The sequence below is a fragment of the Hordeum vulgare genome, chromosome 3H, assembly GCF_904849725.1.
Source record: "Hordeum vulgare subsp. vulgare chromosome 3H, MorexV3_pseudomolecules_assembly, whole genome shotgun sequence".
NCBI classification, from domain to species: domain Eukaryota; kingdom Viridiplantae; phylum Streptophyta; class Magnoliopsida; order Poales; family Poaceae; genus Hordeum; species Hordeum vulgare.
Window position 1 is genome coordinate 89,089,609 of NC_058520.1, and position 21,982 is coordinate 89,111,590.

General features: G+C 49.8%; 1 protein-coding gene across 4 annotated transcripts; it reads right to left on the minus strand.

Moving 5' to 3' along the window:
- Positions 1-235: 235 nt before the first annotated feature.
- Positions 236-8,186, minus strand: LOC123443094. Of its 4 annotated transcripts, none has more exons than XM_045119345.1 (2): positions 7,683-8,028; positions 236-2,135 (listed from the first exon to the last, which is right to left on the minus strand). In XM_045119345.1, the coding sequence occupies exon 2, from the start codon at positions 2,051-2,053 to the stop codon at positions 455-457; it is 1,599 nt and encodes a 532-aa protein (XP_044975280.1). In that variant the 5' UTR covers positions 2,054-2,135; positions 7,683-8,028; the 3' UTR covers positions 236-454. The 4 variants fall into 4 exon arrangements, 3 of the variants coding, with proteins under 3 accessions (XP_044975280.1, XP_044975283.1, XP_044975282.1); XM_045119348.1 differs by lacking the exon at positions 7,683-8,028 and adding an exon at positions 6,595-6,635; XM_045119347.1 differs by lacking the exon at positions 7,683-8,028 and adding an exon at positions 2,871-3,196.
- Between the last annotated feature and the right edge of the window lie 13,796 nt (positions 8,187-21,982).

Here is a 21,982-nt window from a genome sequence, read left to right on the forward strand (position 1 = left end):
TTATTATTGTTGTTACTGGTCGTGGGATTCCCAGGAACAAAAACACCGTTCAAGAATTCAGACCGTGTTCACCGGATGAACGTGCAGCCGGAATCTGGGCAGTATATGAACTCGATCAGATCAGAAATTCTGTGCATCAATCAGAAAGAAAATGCTCATGAACTGAAACGCTTGAGCAAGCTGCCGTGCAAATGAACAAACTGCGAGACAAGAGGAGGGCAAATAGACTGCATCATGGGTCCGAACTGAAATTGCCACTTATATTATGATCACATCGCTACATCCCTTAATAGATATACATAACCCCCATCACCACCGCCATTGATCATCTTCATCACCACCCCAGCCGGCAACCGGCGAGAGACCTCGACGGCCGCCCCAAAATGGGATTCTCCCTCCCCAGTCGTCGTCCGCCGGACGCTCCCAAACAGGACGGTTCTAACTTCCTGATTGATCACGGCCGCCGTCCCGGGCGCGCCAGGTACACGCGGCATTGGATCACCGTCCGGCCGACTCTAAACCCCGGTACTACGGTGAACCCGACGGTGCGTTCCTCGGCGGCGGTGCAGAACGCGTCCTCCGTGCGCCCGTCGTTGACGCTCTCCATGTACACCTCCGCGAACCGCGCGCCGGTCCGGACCTGGAAGATGGACGCTCCGTCCTCCTCGTCGCCGCCGTCGAACGCGTAGAAGAGGCAATGCAGCAGCCACACGCGGCGCGCCATCTCGGCGAACTCGGCGAACCACGAGCTCTCCGGGAACCCTGGCCCGGCGCTCACGATGCCGCGCTGCTCCTGCCTCCCGAAGAAGGCCGTCTCCATCCTCGCGTGCACCAGCGACAGGTACTTGGCGCGCAGGAACTTGCCGAACCCGCTCCACCGGGCGTTCCGCACGTCGAGGAAGACGCTGGCCGGCGCCGCCTTGAGCTCCGTGAACTCCTCGAAGAAGCGGCGCCGCTCGTACAACTCCCGCTCGTCCAGAAAGCTGAAATTGAAGTCCCTTCGGTGGAAATTGGCGAACATCTTCATGGCGACGTAGGATTCGAAGACGAACTTGGCGTCCCCGGCCCGTCGCAACGGGACGCCCGGGTGGACGGCGGCCGCCGCCGCCGCCAGATCCCACCCAGCCGCCTGCATCGAGGTGAGCATTGACTTGGAGAAGGACCGGATCGACTTCACGGCGTGCCTCAGGGCGGTGAGGAAGTGGGTGGGGTTGAGGCCGGAGACGTGGAGCTCGTCCAGCGACGCGAGGGTGCGGCCCGGATGCAGCCGCACCTCCATGGCGCGTTCCGCCCGGAGCTCCGCATCGAGGGAGCCCTTGGTGCGGTCGAGCTCCGCGTCCTTGGCACGGAGCTCCGCCTCCAGCTTGCGCGCCGTGATCTGGTACGTCTTGAGCAGATGGCGCTGCTCCTCGGCGTGCGCGGAGAGGGCGGTGTTGCCGGCCGCCGCGGCGTCCCTGGCGGCGCCGGCGGGGTCCTTGAGGAACCTGCGCTTGGTGTCGGACAGCCTGGTGAGCTCGGCAACGACGGCGGCGTCCGCGGACTGAATGGCCTCCGCGTCATAGGGGAACTGCGCGAGCTGCAGCTGCGCGTAGGCCGCCTTGACGGCCGAGACGCCGGCGAACAGATTGGCGAGGAGGGAGTCCGCGGCGGCGGCAACCGTCGCGGCGGCATGCGGCGACGGCTGCTGCTGCTGCTGTGGTGCCCCGGCGGCCTTCTTCTCCGCGGCGTTGCGGAAGAAGGCGTCGAGGGAGTAGGCCGCGGCGAGGTTCCCGGAGAGCTTGAGTTTGCTGAGCGACGGCATGGTGGCCGTGGTGGCGGTGGTGGTGGTGGCGTCCATGGAGCTGTCGTAGTCGTCCCCGGCGACGGACGGCGGCGCATCCGGCGTCTCCTTGGCCCCGGCCCCCGCCGCCGCGGAGTCGGAGCGCTTCCGGCGGAGCAGCTTGGTGAAGGTGCGCGCCAGGTTGGCCGCCTTCTGCTGCTGGTGGTGGCTGTGGCTGTGGTTGTGGCCGTGGTGGTGCGTCGGCGGGCGGGCTGCCGCCATCTGCGCCTCCATTGCTGCTCAGCTCCGGCTCCCCTCCAGCTTCCCCTCCCCTCTTTGTGGCTGGCTTCCGTCCGTCCGCTGGCTGCTGCTGTCTCTGCGTAGGGAGGGAGGGAGGGAGGAAGGTGGGGAAGGGAGGAGTGGGATAAATTTCAGCAGGAATATTTGGGGGATACTGTAAAGTAAAAGCGGAGCGTGCAGGCCGACGCGTTACTGTGCCGCACTCCTCCTACCGATGACATGACCCATAGGTACTTCTAGGCAGCAATAATATTTTTTAATAAACTTTGACGGTAAGAATTCATTTTCCAGCCAAGCGTCGGTAGAAATAGATTCGTGTAAAAGAAGACAGTGGTTAATCCTGACAAACCATACGTAGGAACTGATAAATACGATCTCATCGATGAGAAAAAAAAAAGGTGGACAGGAAAATGGCGAGCTCTCTCCACTGGTCTCCGTCATCTCTCCGGAAGTACTGGTACGAGTACGCTACTCGTCAGCGCATTGAACCGTTGAAGTTGAACACACCGGAGGGAGGGGAGGGGAGGGGAGGGGGAGCCCCACACGCGCGCGCACACGTGCCGACACGCCTGACCAAAGCAAAGCAGGCGCGTGAGCCTCGCGCAGCCGTGTTGCCCGCGCTTGCGCCAAAAGTGCGGCTGCCCAAACCGTCCCTCGCTACCGAATCGCTCTCCACGCTACGGCAGTGCGGGCTGGATCCGCAACAGCTCAACCAAATGGCGCCAAAACAATACAACAACTAGTAGAAAGAAATGCGTGGCGCCACCACACATACATATACGCTACGCTAGCAACGGAACCAAACGCCCACCGAGAGAAGTGTACTCCTGCTATGGAGCTTATGGAGCAGGGGGCGTTGGGCTCGGGAGCAACGGCTGCGGCCACAAGACCAGACAGACAAGGGCGAGGCGCCTTGGACACCATTTCGGACATGCTCGCATCACATGCCTATAAATCCATCGCGGAGTACGCCCGGAACCATGGAAACGATTCGACGTCGACGTAGCGTTGAGGGGTCGGCACACCGCACACACCCTTGCAGTCCGCCTCGCAGCATAGCAGACAACATCAACAAGTCACCACCAGCCCGAGCCGGCCAACACACGCAAACCACACACACACACGGGTGCAAATCAGATCGCCCTCGGCCTCCGATCGACCGGGACGGGCTCCATTCACACTACTATTTAGTATTCATACTATTTGTGGTGCGTACGCTCCATCATCAGCGAGTGGCGTCGACATGCAATGGGATCGCAGCACTAGGGCTCGCCAGCTCCGGCGCCATAATCTAATCGCCCACGTAAATGTATATAATAATCTTAATAATTGATAAATTCCTTAACAACAACGGCGCTCCTACATACTCCCTCCGTTTCAAAATATAAGACCTTTTAGATATTGCACTATGAACTACATACGAATGTACATAGACATATTTTAGAATGTAGATTCATTCATTTTGCTCCGTATGTAGTCTCCTAATGTAATCTTTAAAAGGTCTTATATTTTGAAACGGAGTGAGTACATGCTAATACGCGAAACAGGGGCAAGGACACACGATACAGTACATGATGAGGGGCTACCGGGGCTCACACATGGCAAGCCAAACCTAATAAAGGAACCGGCTTTTGGCCGATAGCAATGGCTTTGCCCTTTGGCTTGGACCTTGTTGCAGTCTTGCTATACTTGCTAGACTTGCTAGTAGCACCACATTCATGAGCAGGTGTTGTTGGTGCATTCATCGGGGGAGGTTGGCCTCCCACAAAACAAGGGTCATAAACTAGCATGTGGTGCTGGCATAAACAATGTCAGATGATCGGAGCAATGCCCGCATAAATTTCAGCTGGGTTTCGACAGAAACAATGCGGTTCGCTATGAACCGATTATTAAATTTCATGTTATATGCAAGCTCAAGTCTCTCCTAATTACAACGGGTAAGTGTGTCGTAGTATAATAATAATAGAAAAATTGCTCAAGACAAAACGGATGAGATCGCGATGAGGAAAATCCAGAGCAACTCTAGCGGACCCCGACAGCCAGTCTCCCGACCCCTCTCGGGGTCCTTTTAAGGCCGATAGTTTATTCGCTCCGATGTTCCTACATTTCTTTGAAAAAAAAAAAACAGCCCGACAATGTCCTATACTGGCGTTCTTTACTCGCTTCGACGTTCCTACACCTGCAAATTAAGCACGGATCCAACGTTAATCTGGGTTTGCTAGGTTAATTAACCGTAGTCGCTGGTGTTTTCACCGTGAACTTCATGGAAACCCAGACAGACAGACAAGCAGGAAAGAAAACGTGGCATGTGCATCTCAAGTGACATTCCTGATTCCTGATGGGTACTAGAAAAAGGATGACCGTGGATCACACACATTTAACAGCACATTGCAGGGCTCTACTGTGCTGTCGCACTAAGCTGGTAGCTTTAGTTGTAATGATTCCTGCCACTTAGTAGTTAGTACAGCCCCAAACATCTTTGTGTCCACCGCTGTTTCTGTAGTGGTGGTAGTAGTAGTAGGTGATATCACGTGGCTATCTTTTTCTCACCAGGAATTTTATGCCTTTCTGAGACATGGTGCTCGTACTACTTGCTGGCCCAGAAAACATATGACAATTGACAACACAAATCTTTCGTGAACGATGAACTTGTGGAAGGACCTGGCTGAAACTTCGGCATAAGAAGATCATCCACGGAAATAGGCAAACGTGCAGGGGCTTTGTTGAAATTTGGGCATAAAAATGACTAGAAAAGGTACTGCACAAAAAAGAGATGCGCTAGGCGTTCAGGCTAAGGACTAATCGGCACTGTTATTCCCCAGAAGAGCATCAGAGGTCACGTGCAGCCGCAGAGTCATTTGCTAATTCCTGCTTCATCTTGGCATCCAAGGTGAGAACGGATAAACCATGGCTAATAGCTAGCTAATCTGATGGTGGTGTCAGAGATGTACTACGCCATTAGTATTTAGTTAATCACTACTCTTGTAATTATATACAGTAGTATGTGCCACCTAGCCTAATGACGACGCGTCGGCCACCTCTCTCTCGCTCTCCTCCTGTTGACGGTATGATACCGCCGCACATGCAGGGTGAGGATTCTAATGATACGCCGCGCCAGCGTCAAATCGCGTCAGATTAAGGTATTTGGTTATCTGCAATTGGGCACCAGGGAATAGATTCTGACCAACTAAATACGTCCACCAGCAATGCTGATGGTGCTTACTATACTCGTACTAACGTCTGTGTATTCTGTAATTGTCAGATTCGATGAATGGTTTCTTTCTTCTCGACGCGTCGATTGCTCTTGGTGGTAGAATCTTACGGCATGCGCGGCCGAGGAAAATACCTTAATCTTACAGCGGTGATAATATAAACTTCTGGGCAAGGACCCAATAGTGGGTCGGTCGTAATCATGGTGCGGTGGGATGCAAGGATGTACCCTCAAACAAAAATATAAGTTTTTTCTATGATTTCACTACAGACCACATACAAAACAAAAATAAGTATATATTTATAGTTTAAAATATATCTATATGCATTTAAATGTATGTTGTCTGTAGAAAAACTTATATTCGAAAACGGAGGAATTAGTACTGCTACAATTTTCCACTTGTGATCGACGTATAGTTGAAGGTGAGTGCGTCGGTGCCCTACACACACGCCTAATGCGACTAATGAGGGAAATTACCTATCGCCATTGGCTTTGATTAGTCAAACAGGGACTAGTTATGGTTGTGTTAGTGCGATACCTATGGCAACGACGGAGAAGACACACAAGACTGGGATTGCGAGAACCAAGTGCCAAGCCTTTCAGAAAACAACGTGCGAAGTATTTGGTAGTACCTCTAGCAGCGCTGGCAGAAATTTACTGTGCAGTGGTGCCAGTGAACTGCTGCACCCTGCAAGCAAGGCTGCAACGGCTTTGGCTTGGAAATAGTCACACGTAAGTACACCACTGCCGCCCGTTAGCTTCAACTATATGGTTTCATCACAGTTTCACTGTTCGAGTGCTCCTACACCGGTCTCGACAAGAGAAAAGTACTTTTGTACACCACAGCCCTATACGTATAGTAGCACTCCTGCGTGCTACTAGTTCGTGTACAGTAACTCTACCGACAGTACAGTTCACGGGTCCCTGAGGTTAATCTCTCATGATGGTAAGTGAGTGGTAGCGTCACATCGCCTGGCAGGTGGGCCCTGTGGCCGGTGGCTGGCATGTGGGGCACGCGCCAACGGCAGCGGCACTGTGCAGCCGGTGAGGTCAACAGCAGCGTAGCTAATACGACTCGTACTTGGCTCACGCTCTACGGCAGGAGACAAAGGTCGGTGTGCACCGTGGTCCACCGGCCCGGCGGTGCGTGGCCAGTAGTACGTAGTAGTAGACGTGGTGGACAAAATGCGAGGACCAATCGTGCACTCGCAAAAGAAAAAGAAAAGGTCGATCTCACGCCCTGGTAGCAGCCATTAACGAGCGCATTCAAAGCTGGCGATAAATTACGACGCTGCCGCGTTTGTGATGCTCGGCTGGTCCTTACGGCTGGTGATTTTGGCGCGGTCTGCCTCTTCTGCCTGAGCCTGTTTGTAATGGAAGTATTACAGGTAATTTCATGTACGACAATTATTCCGTCATTTTTGATAAATCGGTATAGTACTAAATTAAGAAAAAAGATTAGGTATCATAATACATACAGTATTATAATAAATAATGTGTTATTATGTATCTTGTATGATAATAAATAAACTATCTTATAATGTCAACATATAATATTATGCATTACGGATGTGGTATCATATACTACTCCTTATGTTTCTAAATATAAGTCTTTTTAAAGATTTCATTAAATGACAACATACGGAGTAAAATAAATGAATGTATATTTTAAAGTATATGTGCATATATATTCGTATGTAGTGTTTTAATAAAAACCTCTTCAAAAATTTATATTTAGAAACGGAGGGAGTAGTATCAAATGCTTGATAATGAATATGCGATACTGTACTATTACAATACCACTACAACCAGTCTGAGAGTTTTGTTCGGGTAGGCAATGGCGGCGTGGTTTGATTGACTGATTTATTTATCGTGGAGGGCTTTTGCGGTACAACAAGTTTATTCAGGAACGTCGCAATCATCTACATACTCCAAAATTAAACCACGTGTATTAGCAGGAAAAGAAATGACATGGGGCGCGTAAACAAAACAAAGTTGTGGTGGTAGTAAACTAGTACTCGTAGTATAGCAAAAGTACAAGGAGCGCTGTGCTGTTTTTGGTTTTTCCTTAAGCCCAAAGGCCAAATATTTCCCCCCTCTTCCCTCGTGTGCGCGAAATTTTCAAACTAAGGAGATGACCTCACATACCACGCCAGGACAAATAAAAAAAAAGACGAATTCGAGACTGAGAAACCTATGCTATGTTTTCGTAGACCAAGACGATCTTTGCTGCCACCAAGAATCAGCCGAGGAAACTGAACAAGGAGGGACGAACTAGCCATGACCCGCTATCAGAAGAAACGGCAGCGTGGACCGTGGTTGAAGTGCTACGAAGAACGGAGTAGAAAGAAGAAACGGCGGCGGAGGAACCACGCGACTGATTGAATCATACACGAAGGGAAGGGAACTCACCGTAGGAGGACGACGAAGGAGGCGCAGATTATCTATCTCTCGTCGGTGAGGAAAGAGGAACCAATCTTGGGAACCGCTCCGCCCCCTCCCCGCACGCCGCCTCGCTTCTTCCTCCCCGGTTCCCTCGGCCCGCTGTCTCGGAATCAAACGAGCGGCGGGCGGGAGACCCGTGGTCGGCGCAGGCTAGCTCGTCCCCCGCGACACCGACCTGTCGCCGTCTCGTCCGGGGCAGAGGACACGCGATGGCAGGGAGGCACGGGCGGCACCGGCTGGGAGACGAAGACGCGCTATCGTGTTGGGATTGGGAGAGGAAAAACTGGATTACTACTAGTCCGTATCTCCTTCCAAACCCCGGCACTGATCCCCCGGGGCGTATTTATTCGGATTCAATGCGCGCGGGTGCTCTGCCCGTAAATGCCCCTCCCGCCGCGCACGACACGTGGCGGAGGTCGGCGGCGAGGTAGGATTGGAAGGTCCGGTCAAAATCTGTGTTTTTTTTCAGATAGAGAGAGAGAGAGAGAGCATGTTTTCGTTCTGCACGGCTTTGTTGGTCCCTTTCGCTGCCGGGCGTGATTCGCCACCGGATCGGGGATGATTCGGATTACTATAGTTTATGATGGAACTACGTTTGGTTGGTCACTGATTGCATGAACTGCGGAACAACTTGTATGATCGGTCGCTTGGGAGACGATGAGATGTAGGCGTCGTCTGGTGACTGGTGTGGTGTGGTGCGGTGCGGTGCTGTTCCCTGCCTGTGTGTCTGTCTGGTCTGCTGCTTCAACGCACGGTGTCTATTCAAATGAAGAGAAAGGTTCTGTACAAGCATATTTGCTTCCGATACAAGCATCGACAAATCGAATCAAACGAGCTTGCATGTAGAGTAGTACTGGACCAAACGGGACAGTTTGGACCGTGGTTGTTGAGCCCTCCAATTGGTGCATGAGTGCCTCTCCCTCGGATTTGCTAAAGCTCACTATGTCTAAGGCTCTCCATAGTGGGAGTAACTTAGACCCTCCGTTCAGGTGCATAGGGCATGCGTCGTAGTTCTATGTCGTTAATTTAACTACTTAAATATGTATATATATAATAAATAATATATTATTTGATTCATGTCGGGTTTGTATTTTTTTAATATGTAATTTTTATCGCATATAATATATATTTAGCTAGTTAAATTGACAACCTAAAACTAGGCGTATGCCCTATACACTTGGACGGAGTAGTAGTATCATACACTTGGGACTAGCAAACATGATGACGTGGCACACAATTAAAGAAGAGAGAGGGGTTAGAGTAACATAGGTAGATACCGTAACATGTTAAATGTTATACTACTATGTGTCATGCATGTCAATAAATGAGGCCATCTATGATACTTCCTCCGTCACGGTTTAGAAGGCACAGTTAAACTTGCGTGCGTTTCAAAATAGACAAGGTTTAAGGCGCGAAAGCAATTACTCTTATTAATTAGTACTAGTACTAGTCATGCATGCGCCCTTCCAATTTGTTGTTGAGACATTAGTACTAGTATTTTCTGAGTTGATTAGGCGCATTAGCATTTACACCTGCTACATCTCACAACCAATCGATGACTACCTTGGTCCCAGAGATTTTCAAGCCTGCCTTCTAAACCGTGATGGAGGGAGTACAAGTTTATCATACTATGCACTATGAAGGTAGTATCATACAATAATATCATATGCATGATACTACTATATGATACTCCCACTATGGCCAGCCTAATTCACTCTACTTACCATTAAGTATGAGATGTGATTCGTGTAGCTATCGACAACATGTGTAGCGATTTATCAGTGCGGCCCGTTTTGAGTTTTTTCTGCAACTCGACCAGATTACTGGCTCTATTGTGTTAGATTGTGGGCTTTGAACTTTTCTTTTTTGATTTTTGGTTTTCAAACCCATAGCCACTCGAGCAGCATCTCTTTCCTCCTTTCGATCATTGAAAGAGATAATGTCTTTGGAGATGCAAAAGCTTTTTTTAGAAAAGAAGGACTGCCTTCAGTCTCTGCATCAAAAAGATGCATGCGGTCGTTTTATTAAATAGAGTGAAATCATAGTTACTTCTTAGGGTGGTTTTGATAATTGATCACAACATATGCATCATTACACTAATGTTTTTCCAAATATATTTCAGAAAAGTTCAAAAGATGCTATGGCTTAAGGTTCATGTGGAGATACCCCTAGATGCAAGAAAGAAATAATATTGGCTCAAGCTTCAAGCTAGAAGACTTTTCATTTTATATTTGTGAGAAATCACTTCGGAGTACATAGGAAATCCAATGCTATTAAAAGGGGGTGAGGTAGTAAAAAGAACTGATTGCTCAAATGTTCAAAATTAGCCACCAAAACACTCGATCATTTTTCCCACATATCCACTCCGTCAAGTTCCACATTCACAAATTCGGTGTCACTAACATTTTCACATCGGACCCACCGAGTTTGAACCTTAAACAGAACCCTAGCCATTCCCACCAAATCGGTGCGACCGAAATTGCATTGGTGCTATCGAGTTTAGTGTGACCAACATTCTATTGCCAAGATACACAAAATCGGAATTTCCAAGTTTGAGTATCGGTGCCACTGAGTCAGCCCATCTGACCGTTAGTCACCTTTTCGGTGCCACCAAGTTCTATATATCAGTCTCACCGAGATTCAAAAGTTCACACTTTTAGTACAAGTCGGTACCACCGAGTTGTCCACTTCGGTGTCACCGAGTTTGCTCTTTTGTGTGTAACAGTTGGATTTTGGCTGTCTTCTATATATACCCCTTTGAAAGGACGTGGATGTTGCCTAGAAGGGGGGTGAATAGGCGTTTTAAAATAATTACGGTTTAGGCTTGAACAAATGCGGAATAAAACTAACGTTTAATTTGTCAAGCACAAAACCTAAAACAACTAGGCTCATCTATGTGCACCAACAACTTATGCTAAACAAGATAAACAACTAAGTGATAGCAAGATATATAACAAGAAACAATATGGTTGTTCCAATGTAAAGTGCATAAGTAAAGGGTTCGGGTAAGAGATAATCGAGGCACACAGAGACGATGATGTATCCCGAAGTTCACACCCTTGCGGATGCTAATCTCCGTTTGGAGCGATGTGGAGGCACAATGCTCCCCAAGATGCCAGTAAGGCCACCATAATCTCCTCACGCCCTCGCACAATGCAAGATGTCGTGATTCTACTAAGGGACCCTTGAGGACGGTCACCGAACCCGTACAAACAAGGTTCGACAATCTCCACAACTTAATTGGAGGCTCCCAACAACACCACGAAGCTTCACCACAATGGCATATGGCTTCGAGGTGACCACAAATGCTCGGGGCAATCTCCACAACTTAATTGGAGACCCCGACACTTGCCCGGAGCTTTACACCACAACGATTGAGCTCCGAGGCACCACCAGGCTTCTAGAATGCCAAAGCATCCACGAAGAACAATCTCTAGGGTATCAAGTACCCAAGGGTAATAAGCTTCTCAACTTCTCACTTCCACGTATCACCGTGGAGAACTCAAACCGATGCAACTAATACAATGGCAATAACACACAAAGTGGTCAAGTCCCTCACACTAAAATCCCTCCACAACAACAATATCTATGGAGAAATATGAAAGGAAGAACAAGGAGCTCACAAAGAACTCCGAGATCAAGATCCAAGGGGTTCCCCTCACATAGAGGAGAAAGTGATTGGTGGAGATGTGTATCTAGATCTCCTCTCTGTTTGCCCTCAAGAACTAGCAAGAATCATTGGAGGGATTGAGAGTTAGCAAGCTCTAAGAAGGTCAACAATGGTGGAAGAACACGAGCTCAACGGGTGGATTTGCTCCAATGGGGAAGAAGACCCCCTTTATATAGCGAGGGAAAGAATTCAACTGTTACCCCCACTCACAGCCCGAGCAGAGCGGTACTACCCCTGCTAGGAGCGGTACTACTGCACGGTAGGTTCACCAACCACGGTAGTAAAAAAACTACTATCGTACCTACCACTGCTGAGGCAAAAGGATGCGCAAAAAGTCCGATGAAGCGGTAGTAAAAAAATACTACTGCCCATAGAGCGATACTGCTGCCCAGCAAGCGGTACTACCGTCCAGAGGGCGGTAGTAAAAAACTACTACCGCTCGAGGAGCAGTACTACCGTTGGCCACTGAAATTGCCATAACTTTCGCATACGAACTCCGAATTGAGCAAACTCAAGCTTATTGAATTCGGGCAGACAAGAGCTATCCAAAAGCAAATGATATAGGGATGTGAGACCTCTATGAATGAATAATCGGCAAAAACTTCCAACATCGAAAACATCATAGAAGATGCATATGGACTCCGTTTTCGATGGACTCGAGCTTGTCATGAAGATGACCATAAGCTCTACAACTCACAAAGAGAAACAGCAAACAAGAACCAAGAAAGATGATGCAAGGATGCATATGATTTGAACTCTTTACGAATGATACGATCAAGCTACTCACTTGAGAGCCCTCCTTGACAGTACGACAAACTAACCTACAATAGAAGAACCTATCAAGGGCAAACCTATACCTTGCACCTAGTCCTCTTGAGCTAGATGATGATGATCTTGGATTCCTCAAGATGGACTACATTTCTTGATTGCTCTCCCATACTCACTATGGGTGAGCCACTCTTCAGCACATCTTCACAAGTCCATTGCCACCACAATGGACGCTTAGCTTCAAGCATGATATCTTCGTGATGCTCCACTTGAACTTGCATACTGCAATCTTGATGACGATCACCACTTGATGTCATCCTTCATAGGTTGAATGAGATCTTCCTCTTGACGCAAACCCATGGAAACACACCTGACCCCACATAGAACTCTCACGAAGACCATAGGTTAGTACACGAAAGCGTTATGGACAATGCTTACCATACCACGGGATCACTTGATCCCTCTCTGTACATCTTGTACACTTTGTGTGTTGATCATCTTGATTTACTCTCTGCTTAGTCTTGATCAACCTTGTATATTTATGACCAATCTTTGGATAAAACTTTGAATACCACCTTGGTCATCATATAAACTCCTTAAAACCAACAGATGGACTTAAAGAAGTGCCTATGGACAAATCCTTCCAATATAACTTAAGGCAACCATTAGTCCATAGGGATTGTCATCAATTACCAAAACCACATATGGAGAAATATGCTCTAACACCCTTCACCCACCTCTCATTTGTGGGAGAAGCACTCAGAACACACACTTCATTTCCAGATCCATTTTCTAAGAGAGAACCACCTACTCATGTGTTGAGACCAAGATATTCCAATACAATCATTTGAAACTTGATCTCTAGCCTCCCCAAACTGCTTTCCACCAAATCAACCTCTCCTACCCATGCATATTCTGTGAGAGAGTGATTTGTGTTGAGGAGACTATATTTAGAAGCACAAGAGAAATGAGTTCATTTATCTACCCCATCCATTACCTTTTGGAGGGTGGTGCCTCCAAGATTGGTTAGGTGTTGCTTGGGAGCCTCCTACTTCGTGTTGTGGAGTTGAACCAAGATGTTTGTAAGGGCAAGGAGATCGCCTACTTCGTGAAGATTTACCGTGAGTAAGGCTAGTGCTCCGTGGACATAAGCCGTGGTGGGATAGACAAGGCCGCTTCTTTGTGGATCCTACGTGGGTGGAGCCCTCCGTGGACTCTCGCAATCATTACCCTTCATGTGTTGAAGTCTCCACTAACATGGACGTACGATAGCGTCGCCTATCGGAACCATGCCAAAAATCATTGTGTCAATCTCATGCGTTTAATCTCCCTACCTTACTCCTCTATGTACACTTGCATCTTTACTTTCCGCTGTTGTACTATTATAATAGCAGGTGTAGGGTGTAGTTGACTTGTTATAACTATCGTAGCTGCCTCTCAAGTAAAATTGGGAAAAAGGCAAAAAAATCTTGTCAAGTAGTATAATCACCCCCTCTAGACATACTTTCGATCCTACAAGTGGTATTAGAGCTTTGGTCTCCATTTCATTTGTTTAGCAACCTAGGAGAGTATGGAATCTAGTGAGGAAAATTGTCATCGTAGAGGTCCTTGCTACGGCAACAAAAGTCCTTCCTTGGCACTAGGAATTCTTCTTGTTACTTCTCTGGTTTTGCGTCGGTCTTTCTCTTGAAGAGGAAAGGGTGATGCAGCATAGGAGCAGTAAGTATTTCCCTCAGTTTGAGAACCAAGGTATCGATCCAGAAGGAGGGTCTCGTCAAGTCCAAAGTACCTACGCCAACACAAACAAGCTTGCACCCAACGCTTCAAAGGGGTTGTCAATCCCTTCAAGATTGTTTGCAAAGTGAGATCTGAAGGCGGAAAGTGCAACGAAGTAAAAAGTGTAAGGCTGAAAATATGGTGTGGAGTAGTCCCTGGGGGCCATAGTGTTCACTAGAGGCTTCTCTCAAAATAGCAAATATCATGGTGGGTGAACAAATTACTGTCGAGCAATTGATAGAACCGCGCAAAGTCATGACGATATCTAAGTCAATGATCATACATATAGGCATCACGTCCGAGACAAGCAAACCGATACTTTCTGCATCTACTACTATTACTCCACACATCGACCGCTATCCAGCATGCATCTAGTGTATTGAGTTCATGATGAACAGAGTGATGGGGTTATAGTCCTAGGGTAGGGTCATAGGCCTGCCCAATGGGTCCTACCCAAGGACTACCCTTCATAAGGGATAAGGCCCTTAGTCAGTTCCGACTGAATTAAGGGCTTCCCATCATCCAGTCGGTGACGATTCCTACATCATCCAGTCGGAGATGAGCATTCGGAGCGTATCAAACTTACCGACTGGATTCCACTGTGTACATCATAACCCCCTGGAGGGCAACGGTCATACGTTTCCATGTACCTTTATTAGCATTTAAGACATACGTTACCTGTAACGTATGCAGTTATTCGCCACTACTCCACCCCTGTGCACCGAACCGTTATGAAGGGTAGCGCACTCTATATAAGCCGCCCTTCCCCACTGGTGCTGGGGTTAGCAATTCACTGTAATCTATATTCCACTCGACAACAAGCTCCCAAGAGCACTGAGACGTAGGGCTTTTACCTCCACCGTAGAGGGGCCTGAACTCATACAACCTTGCCGTAGCTAAGGCTCTGCCCATCCTTTCGTACCCTACACATCTACTGTCAGACTTATACCCACGACAGTTGGTGCCCACCGTGGGGCAGGCGTCTAAGCAACTTCCGGCGAGTTTGCGACTACATCTTTTCATCATGTCATCCGGTGGAGATTTGAGCATGGGTCACGAGATCCACTTCGGCGCTCTCTCCTTCATCGTCGATGATTCGGCATGGCTTCGGGACGCCCCTCTCGACGTCGAGGCGCTCCCTAGTCGTGGGGCTACGCACTTCCGTGCCGGCGCCCGCGGTATCCTTCTTCTCCAGCAGTCGGCTCCGGTGTCGACCTACGCCGCCGTCGCACGCCGCAATAAGCGGTCCCGCCGTCCGCGGCTCCAGCGTTGGGTGCAACACGCCCAGGCGCACCAGCACGCGTCCTCACAAGTGGCGGTCCTAGAGTCGGTTGTAGTGGCGCCGCCGTCCCAGCGCTCGGACTCAGTTCCGACCGAGTTTCCTTCCGAGTACTTGGGTCGCGGACCTGCAGCCGAAGTGCACATGGCCAACTCCCATGAAAGTCCCCGCCAGACCGACCGGAACGAGCACGAGGTCGGCGAAACATCCGACGCTCGCCGTCAGCCCCGTCGTTCTGCCAGTCGGCACACTCGGCGGAGCAACGTGGAGGTGTTCCGCACACCCGTCCTCAACCTGGCTGCCGCCGCCAAGATAGTCGATTCCCTCCGGCCGACTGATTCAGAGGCTGGCAGAGGGATCGAGCAAATCCGTGCCCTGCTGCACACGACGCAGTAGCAAAATTCGGCGGTCTCCCAGTCGCACAACAGGATCCACAATAGTTCTGTTCACGCGAACACGCATCGGTCAGTTCACAGCCCCGGTTCTCATCAGCGACACATGGGGGGCAGCCGTTCCATGAATCCCGAAGATCGTCGCTGTTCACGCACCCCTCCGTGGGGTGGGCCCTACGGGCCCCGACATCATGATGACCGGCGTTCAGTCGGTGACACTTATGATCCAAGGCCCGACGCGAGGGGGCATATCGCCTAGAGGAGGGTCGACAGGGGTCGGGCCCACCGCGATGGCCACGATGTGGACCGTCCGAGTGGAAGCAGGACCATCGCCTCTGGTCTCGAGTGTTTCAGTCGAGCCATCCGTTCGGCTGACATCCCTCCCAACTTCCGAGTGGAAGCACTGTGTCCAGAAGCAGAATGAGCTCCTGCGCGATTTCATTCAGCGTTGGACGACCCTCTACCACATGGTGGAGAACGTCACAGGGCACCAAGCAGTCTGCGCCTTCAAGGCAGGCGTGCGGTACAGAGATCTGTACCTGAAGTTCGGTCGAACAGGCGACATCTCCATGAGTAAGATGATGGAGATAGCGGCACGCTATGCAAATGGCGAAGAAGAGGACCGCATTCATAGCGGCAAGCACAAAGCAGTCGCCGATGGAGATGGGAACAACACTCGGAAGCAGAAGCAGAAAGCTCTGTCCACTCCGCAGGCAGAGGCCGCAGCCATTACCAATGCCATGTTCAAGGGCAAGGGGAAGGCTCAGTTCACCCCAAGAAGAAACAGTTCGGAAACCACATCCTGGACCAGCCATGTCCAATTCACACGAAGATGGATGAAGAGGGCAACGCCATATTTCCGAAGCATACCACTCGGCAATGTCGCCTCCTGATCCAGGGGTTCGGCGAAGGGCAGCCGAGTGAAAAGGACAATGAACAGGATGAGAAGGACAAGGAGGATTCGTTCCCCCAAGTCCATGCAACACTGATGAGTTTTGCTGACGTTGAGAGCAAGAGTCGGCTGAAGCTGGTGAACACGGAGGTGAACATGGCCATGCCGACCAACCCCACGTTCCTCAAATGGTCTCAGACTGCGATCACCTTTGACCAGTCGGATCATCCAGCACACGTACCCACCCCAGGGAGGCAGGCTTTGGTCGTCGACCTGGTGATGGAAGGAGTCCGACTGCGCAAAGTCCTGATGGACGGCGGCAGTGGCTTGAACATCATGTACGCTGACACTCTCAAGGGGATGGGCATTCCGATGTCCAAACTTAGCGAGAGCAGCATGCAGTTCCATGGAGTCGTCCGTGGACGAAAGGCCAAGTCACTCGGCCAGATCGCGTTGGACGTCGTCTTCGGCTCCGACAAGAACTTCCGCAAGAAAAGCTGACGTTCCAGGTGGTGGACTTCCAGAGAGCGTACCACGCAATTCTGGGCCGCCCGGCGTATGCGCGTTTCATGGCCCGTCCATGTTACGTGTACCTAAAACTGAAGATGCCAGGCCCAAAAGGTGTGATCACTATCACCGGCAATCGGCAACGGGCCGAGGAGTGTCTGCAGCAGGGATCGAGGATCGCCGATCAGCAGATGACTGTCGTCGAGCTTGACGAGTACAAGAAAACAGTGGACCCCGCCGACTTTATGTGTTCGAAGAAGCCAGCTTCGGAGTCCGCATTCCAGTCGGCGGGAGAGACGAAGAAGGTCAGCATCCACCCGACGGACGACACCGCTGCCCCGACGAACATCTCCACCACCCTCGATCCTAAATAGGAAGCCGAGCTCATCCAATTCCTCCGTGAGAACTGGGACATCTTTGCATGGAAGCCCGCCGACATGCCAGGTGTACCCAGGGAGTTGGCTGAGCACCGACTGCATGTGGATCCTGCCGCTCGGCATGTCCGAGAACGCCTACGTCGGTCCGCCGCGCACAAGAGGAAGGCAATCGGAGGAGAGGTGGCTAAGCTTTTGGCAGCCAACTTCATTTGCGAGGTACACCACTCCGAGTGGCTCGCCAATGTTGTCATGGTGCCCAAGAAAGACAAGTCGCTCCGAATGTGCATCGACTTCAAGCATCTCAATAAGGTCTACCCGAAAGACCATTTTCCGCTCCCCCGCATCGATCAAATTGTTGATTCGACTCCGGGTTGCGAGCGTTTGTCATTCCTTGATGCCTACTCGGGCTATCATCAGATCCATCTGTATGGCCCCGATGAATTAAAAATAGCCTTCATCACCCCATTCGGGTGCTTCTGCTACATCACTATGCCATTTGGTTTGAAGAATGCAGGAGCAACCTTTATGTGCATGATCCAAAAATGCCTCCTCGACCAGATCGGTCGGAATGTGGAGGCGTATATGGATGATATCGTAGTCAAGTCATGCAAAGGTTCCGACCTGCTGACTGACTTGGCAGAAACATTCGCCAACCTTCGTAGGTACGATACCAAGCTCAACCCAGCCAAGTGTTCATTGGGCGTTCCCAGCGAGTTACTCGGTTTCTTCGTTTCCGAACGAGGGATCAATGTCAACCCCGAAAAGATCGGGACCATCGTCCGAATGGAGCGGCCGGTCAGAATACACGATGTTCAAAGACTCACAGGTTGCCTAGCGGCTTTGAGCAGGTTTATCAGTCGACTCAGCGAGAAGGCACTTCCTTTGTACCGACTCATGAAGAAATCAGATACTTTCAAGTGGACAGACGAATCCCATATCGCATTCGACGACCTCAAGTTCCTACTTTCCACCCAGTCGGTTCTTACTGCTTCGCTCAGTAAAGAACCCCTTCTTCTTTACATCGCGGCTACAAATCAAGTCGTCAGCACTGTTCTCACGGTCGAACGGGAAGAAGAAGGCAAAGCATACAAGGTTCAGCGGCCAGTGTATTATGTCTCCGAAGTCCTAACTCCTTCCAAGCAGAGGCATCCCCATTATCAAAAATTTATCTACGAGATTTACATGACTGCGAAGAAGGTGGCTCATTATTTTCAAGACCAGTCGGTGTTCGTCGTTTCTGATGCTCCGTTGTCGGAAATCCTACACAATCGGGACGCATCGGGCCGAGTGGCGAAGTGGGCAATGGAGATGTTATACTGGGACACCAAGTTTGAGGCCAAGAAAGCTATAAAGTCTCAAGCTCTGGCTGACTTCATAGCAGAATGGGTAGAACAACAGCAACCGACCCACATCTACTCGGCTCATTGGACAATGTTCTTCGATGGGTCCAAGATGTTGAATGGGTCCGGCGCTGGCGTTGTGATCATATCGCCAAAGGGTGACAAACTCAAGTATGTGTTGCACATACACTTTGATTCCTCCAACAACGAGGCAGAGTATGAAGCTCTCCTTTATGGACTGCGCATGGCCATCGCACTCGGCGTCCGTCGCCTGATGGTCTATGGCGATTCGGATTTGGTGGTTAATGAAGTGATGAAGGAGTGGGACGTCAGGAACCCCACCATGACCACATACTGCAATGCAGTGAGGAAGCTCGAGAAAAAGTTTGAAGGTCTGGAACTCCACCATGTTCCGCGACTGAAAAAACAAGCAGCTGATGAGTTGGCAAAACTCGGATCCACTCAGAGGCCAGTCCCGAGTGACGTCTGCCTCGAGCACCTCCACCTTCCTTCAGTTAAAAAAGATCCTTTCACAGAGGAACCAGTACAACCAAAGAGCTCGACAGATCCGACTGAAGTCGAAGTCCCTGCTGTGGTTGATTTGATCATGGAGATTCTTGCTATCATCCCCGATTGGACTGTGTCGTTTATTGCATACATCCTGAGGCAAGAATTACCAGAAGACGAAGTCCAAGCCAGACAGATTGTCCACAGGTCAAAGTCGTTCACTGTCATTGATGGCCAGTTGTACAAAGAAAGCGTTTCAGGCGTCCTTCAATGATGCATCTCCCCTGAGGAGGGACAGTTAATCCTGGAAGAAATTCACTCGGGAACCTGCGGTCATCACGCCTCCTCAAGGGCAATCGTCGCCAAAGCATTCAGAGTTGGCTTCTTCTGGCTGCAGACGAATGAAATGGCGAAAGATATGGTCGACCGATGTGAAGGATGTCAGTTCTACTCTAACAAGTCCCACAAACCAACATCTGCGTTGAAGACAATCCCTCTTGTTTGGCCGTTTGCAGTATGGGGATTAGATACACTCGGTCCATTCAGGACAGGCCAAGGGGGATTCACACATCTGTTGGTGGCAGTCGACAAGTTCACAAAGTGGCTTGAAGCCAAGCCCATCAAAAAGCTCGACGCTCTTACGGCCATCAAGTTTGTCAGGGACATCATCTCCAGATTCGGGGTACCTCACAGCATAATCACTGACAATGGAACAAACTTTGACTCGGACAGATTCAAAGGTTTCTGTACAGGCCAAGGTATCCGAGTGGATTTTGCATCTGTGGCGCATCCCCAAACAAACGGGCAAGCAGAGCGGGCGAATGGACTTATTCTGCAAGGTTTGAAGCCTCGACTCCTGCGAGAAGTGGGACATGCCGCCGGCGCATGGGTCACCGAGCTGCCTTCGGTGCTTTGGGGTCTCCACACAACCCCAAATAGATCTACGGGGTGATCCCCATTCTTCCTCGTTTACGGAGCAGAGGCAGTCCTTCCGAGTGACTTGCTTCACAACGCTCCACGAGTTGAACTCTTCTCCGAAGCTGAAGCAGAGCAAGCAAGGCAAGACGGAGTGGATCTTCTAGAGGAGGAGCGCGAGATGGCACTGACTCGCTCAACCATTTATCAACAAGACCTACGTCGCTTTCATGCGCGACACGTCAGGAGTCGTACATTCCAAGCAGGCGACCTGGTGCTCCGAGTGGATCAGCAGAGACCTCACAAGTTGGCTCCCGCCTGGGAAGTACCCTTCATCATCTCCAAGGTGCTGAACAACGGAGCATATCGACTCTACAACCTCGATAGGGAAACGGACGAGCCGCGAGCATGGAACGAAGATCTCCTGAAGCGCTTCTACACGTGACCGTCGACTGAAGCAATGTAAAGAACAAGTATCGTTGAAGTAATACAAAGCAGATTGAGTTTTTGCAGATTCAAAATTCTTCCGCGTTCGCAGACTCCGGTCTCAAAAAAAAAACTTAACTGCGAACCAGAATCGCCTAAGTATAAACTTTCTCCGAGTGTGCACTAAACGTCGCACTCGGGGACTTAGCTGCGATCCAGAATCGCCTAAGTACTAACTTTCTCCGAGTGTGCACTAAACGTCGCACTCGGGGACTTAGCTGCGATCAAGAATCGCCAAAGTACAAACTTTCTCCGAGTGTGCGCTAAACGTCGCACTCGGGGACTTAGCTGCGATCGAGAATCGCCTAAGTAATAACTTTCTCCGAGTGTGCACTAAACGTCGCACTCGGGGACTTAGCTGCGATCAAGAATCGCCTAAGTACAAACTTTCTCCGAGTGTGCGCTAAACGTCGCACTCGGGGACTTAGCTGCGATCCAGAATCGCCTAAGTAATAACTTTCTCCGATTGTGCACTAAACGTCGCACTCGGGGACTTAGCTGCGATCAAGAATCGCCTAAGTACAAACTTTCTCCGAGTGTGCGCTAAACGTCGCACTCGGGGACTTAGCTGCGATCCAGAATCGCCTAAGTTATAACTTTCTCCGAGTGTGCACTAAACGTCGCACTCGGGGACTTAGCTGCGATCAAGAATCGCCTAAGTATTAACTTTCTCGGAGTGTGCACTAAACGTCACACTCGGGGACTTAGCCGCGATCCAGAATCGCCTAAGTATTAACTTTCTCCGAGTGTGCACTAAACGTCGCACTCGGGGACTTGTCTGCGACCAAGAATCGCCTAAGTAGAAAGCTTCCTTCGAGTGTATCTTACAGATCCACTGGGAGGCTTAGCAGACCCTCATTGAGGTTCATGTAGATGTCAAGACAACTGACAATTACATGAGTAGCACGAACCTCATTGAGGCTCATGTAGATGTCAAGAAAACTGACAATTACATGAGTACCAGAACCTCATTGAGGCTCATGTAGATGTCAAGACAACTCACAATTACATGAGTAACAACTCGCTCCGAGTACGACCTTACAGTCGCACTCGAAGACTTAGCCGCGATCACGAATCGCCTAAGTACACAATTGCCTTCGAGTGTATCCTACAGATCTACTAGGAGACTCAGCAGACCCTCAGTGAGGCTCATGCAGATGTCAAGACAACTGACAATTACATGCTCCGCATGTTTGCCATTGGCTTCACCAAGAAACGCCAAACAAAAACCACGAGCCAAAATCGTGTCAACAACTCTTTGGCAAAGGAAGAGCAAGACATTCTATTCAAATTCAAAGTTCGTCTAAAGATAGTTGGTTCGGTGTAGATCAAGCTTATCCACACCGAACCACGAATGT

What these genes read in the sequence shown, in the direction of transcription:
- LOC123443094 (XM_045119345.1), bottom strand. Translation starts at nt 2,053, where the DNA reads ATGGAGGCGCAGATGGCGGCAGCCCGCCCGCCGACGCACCACCACGGC.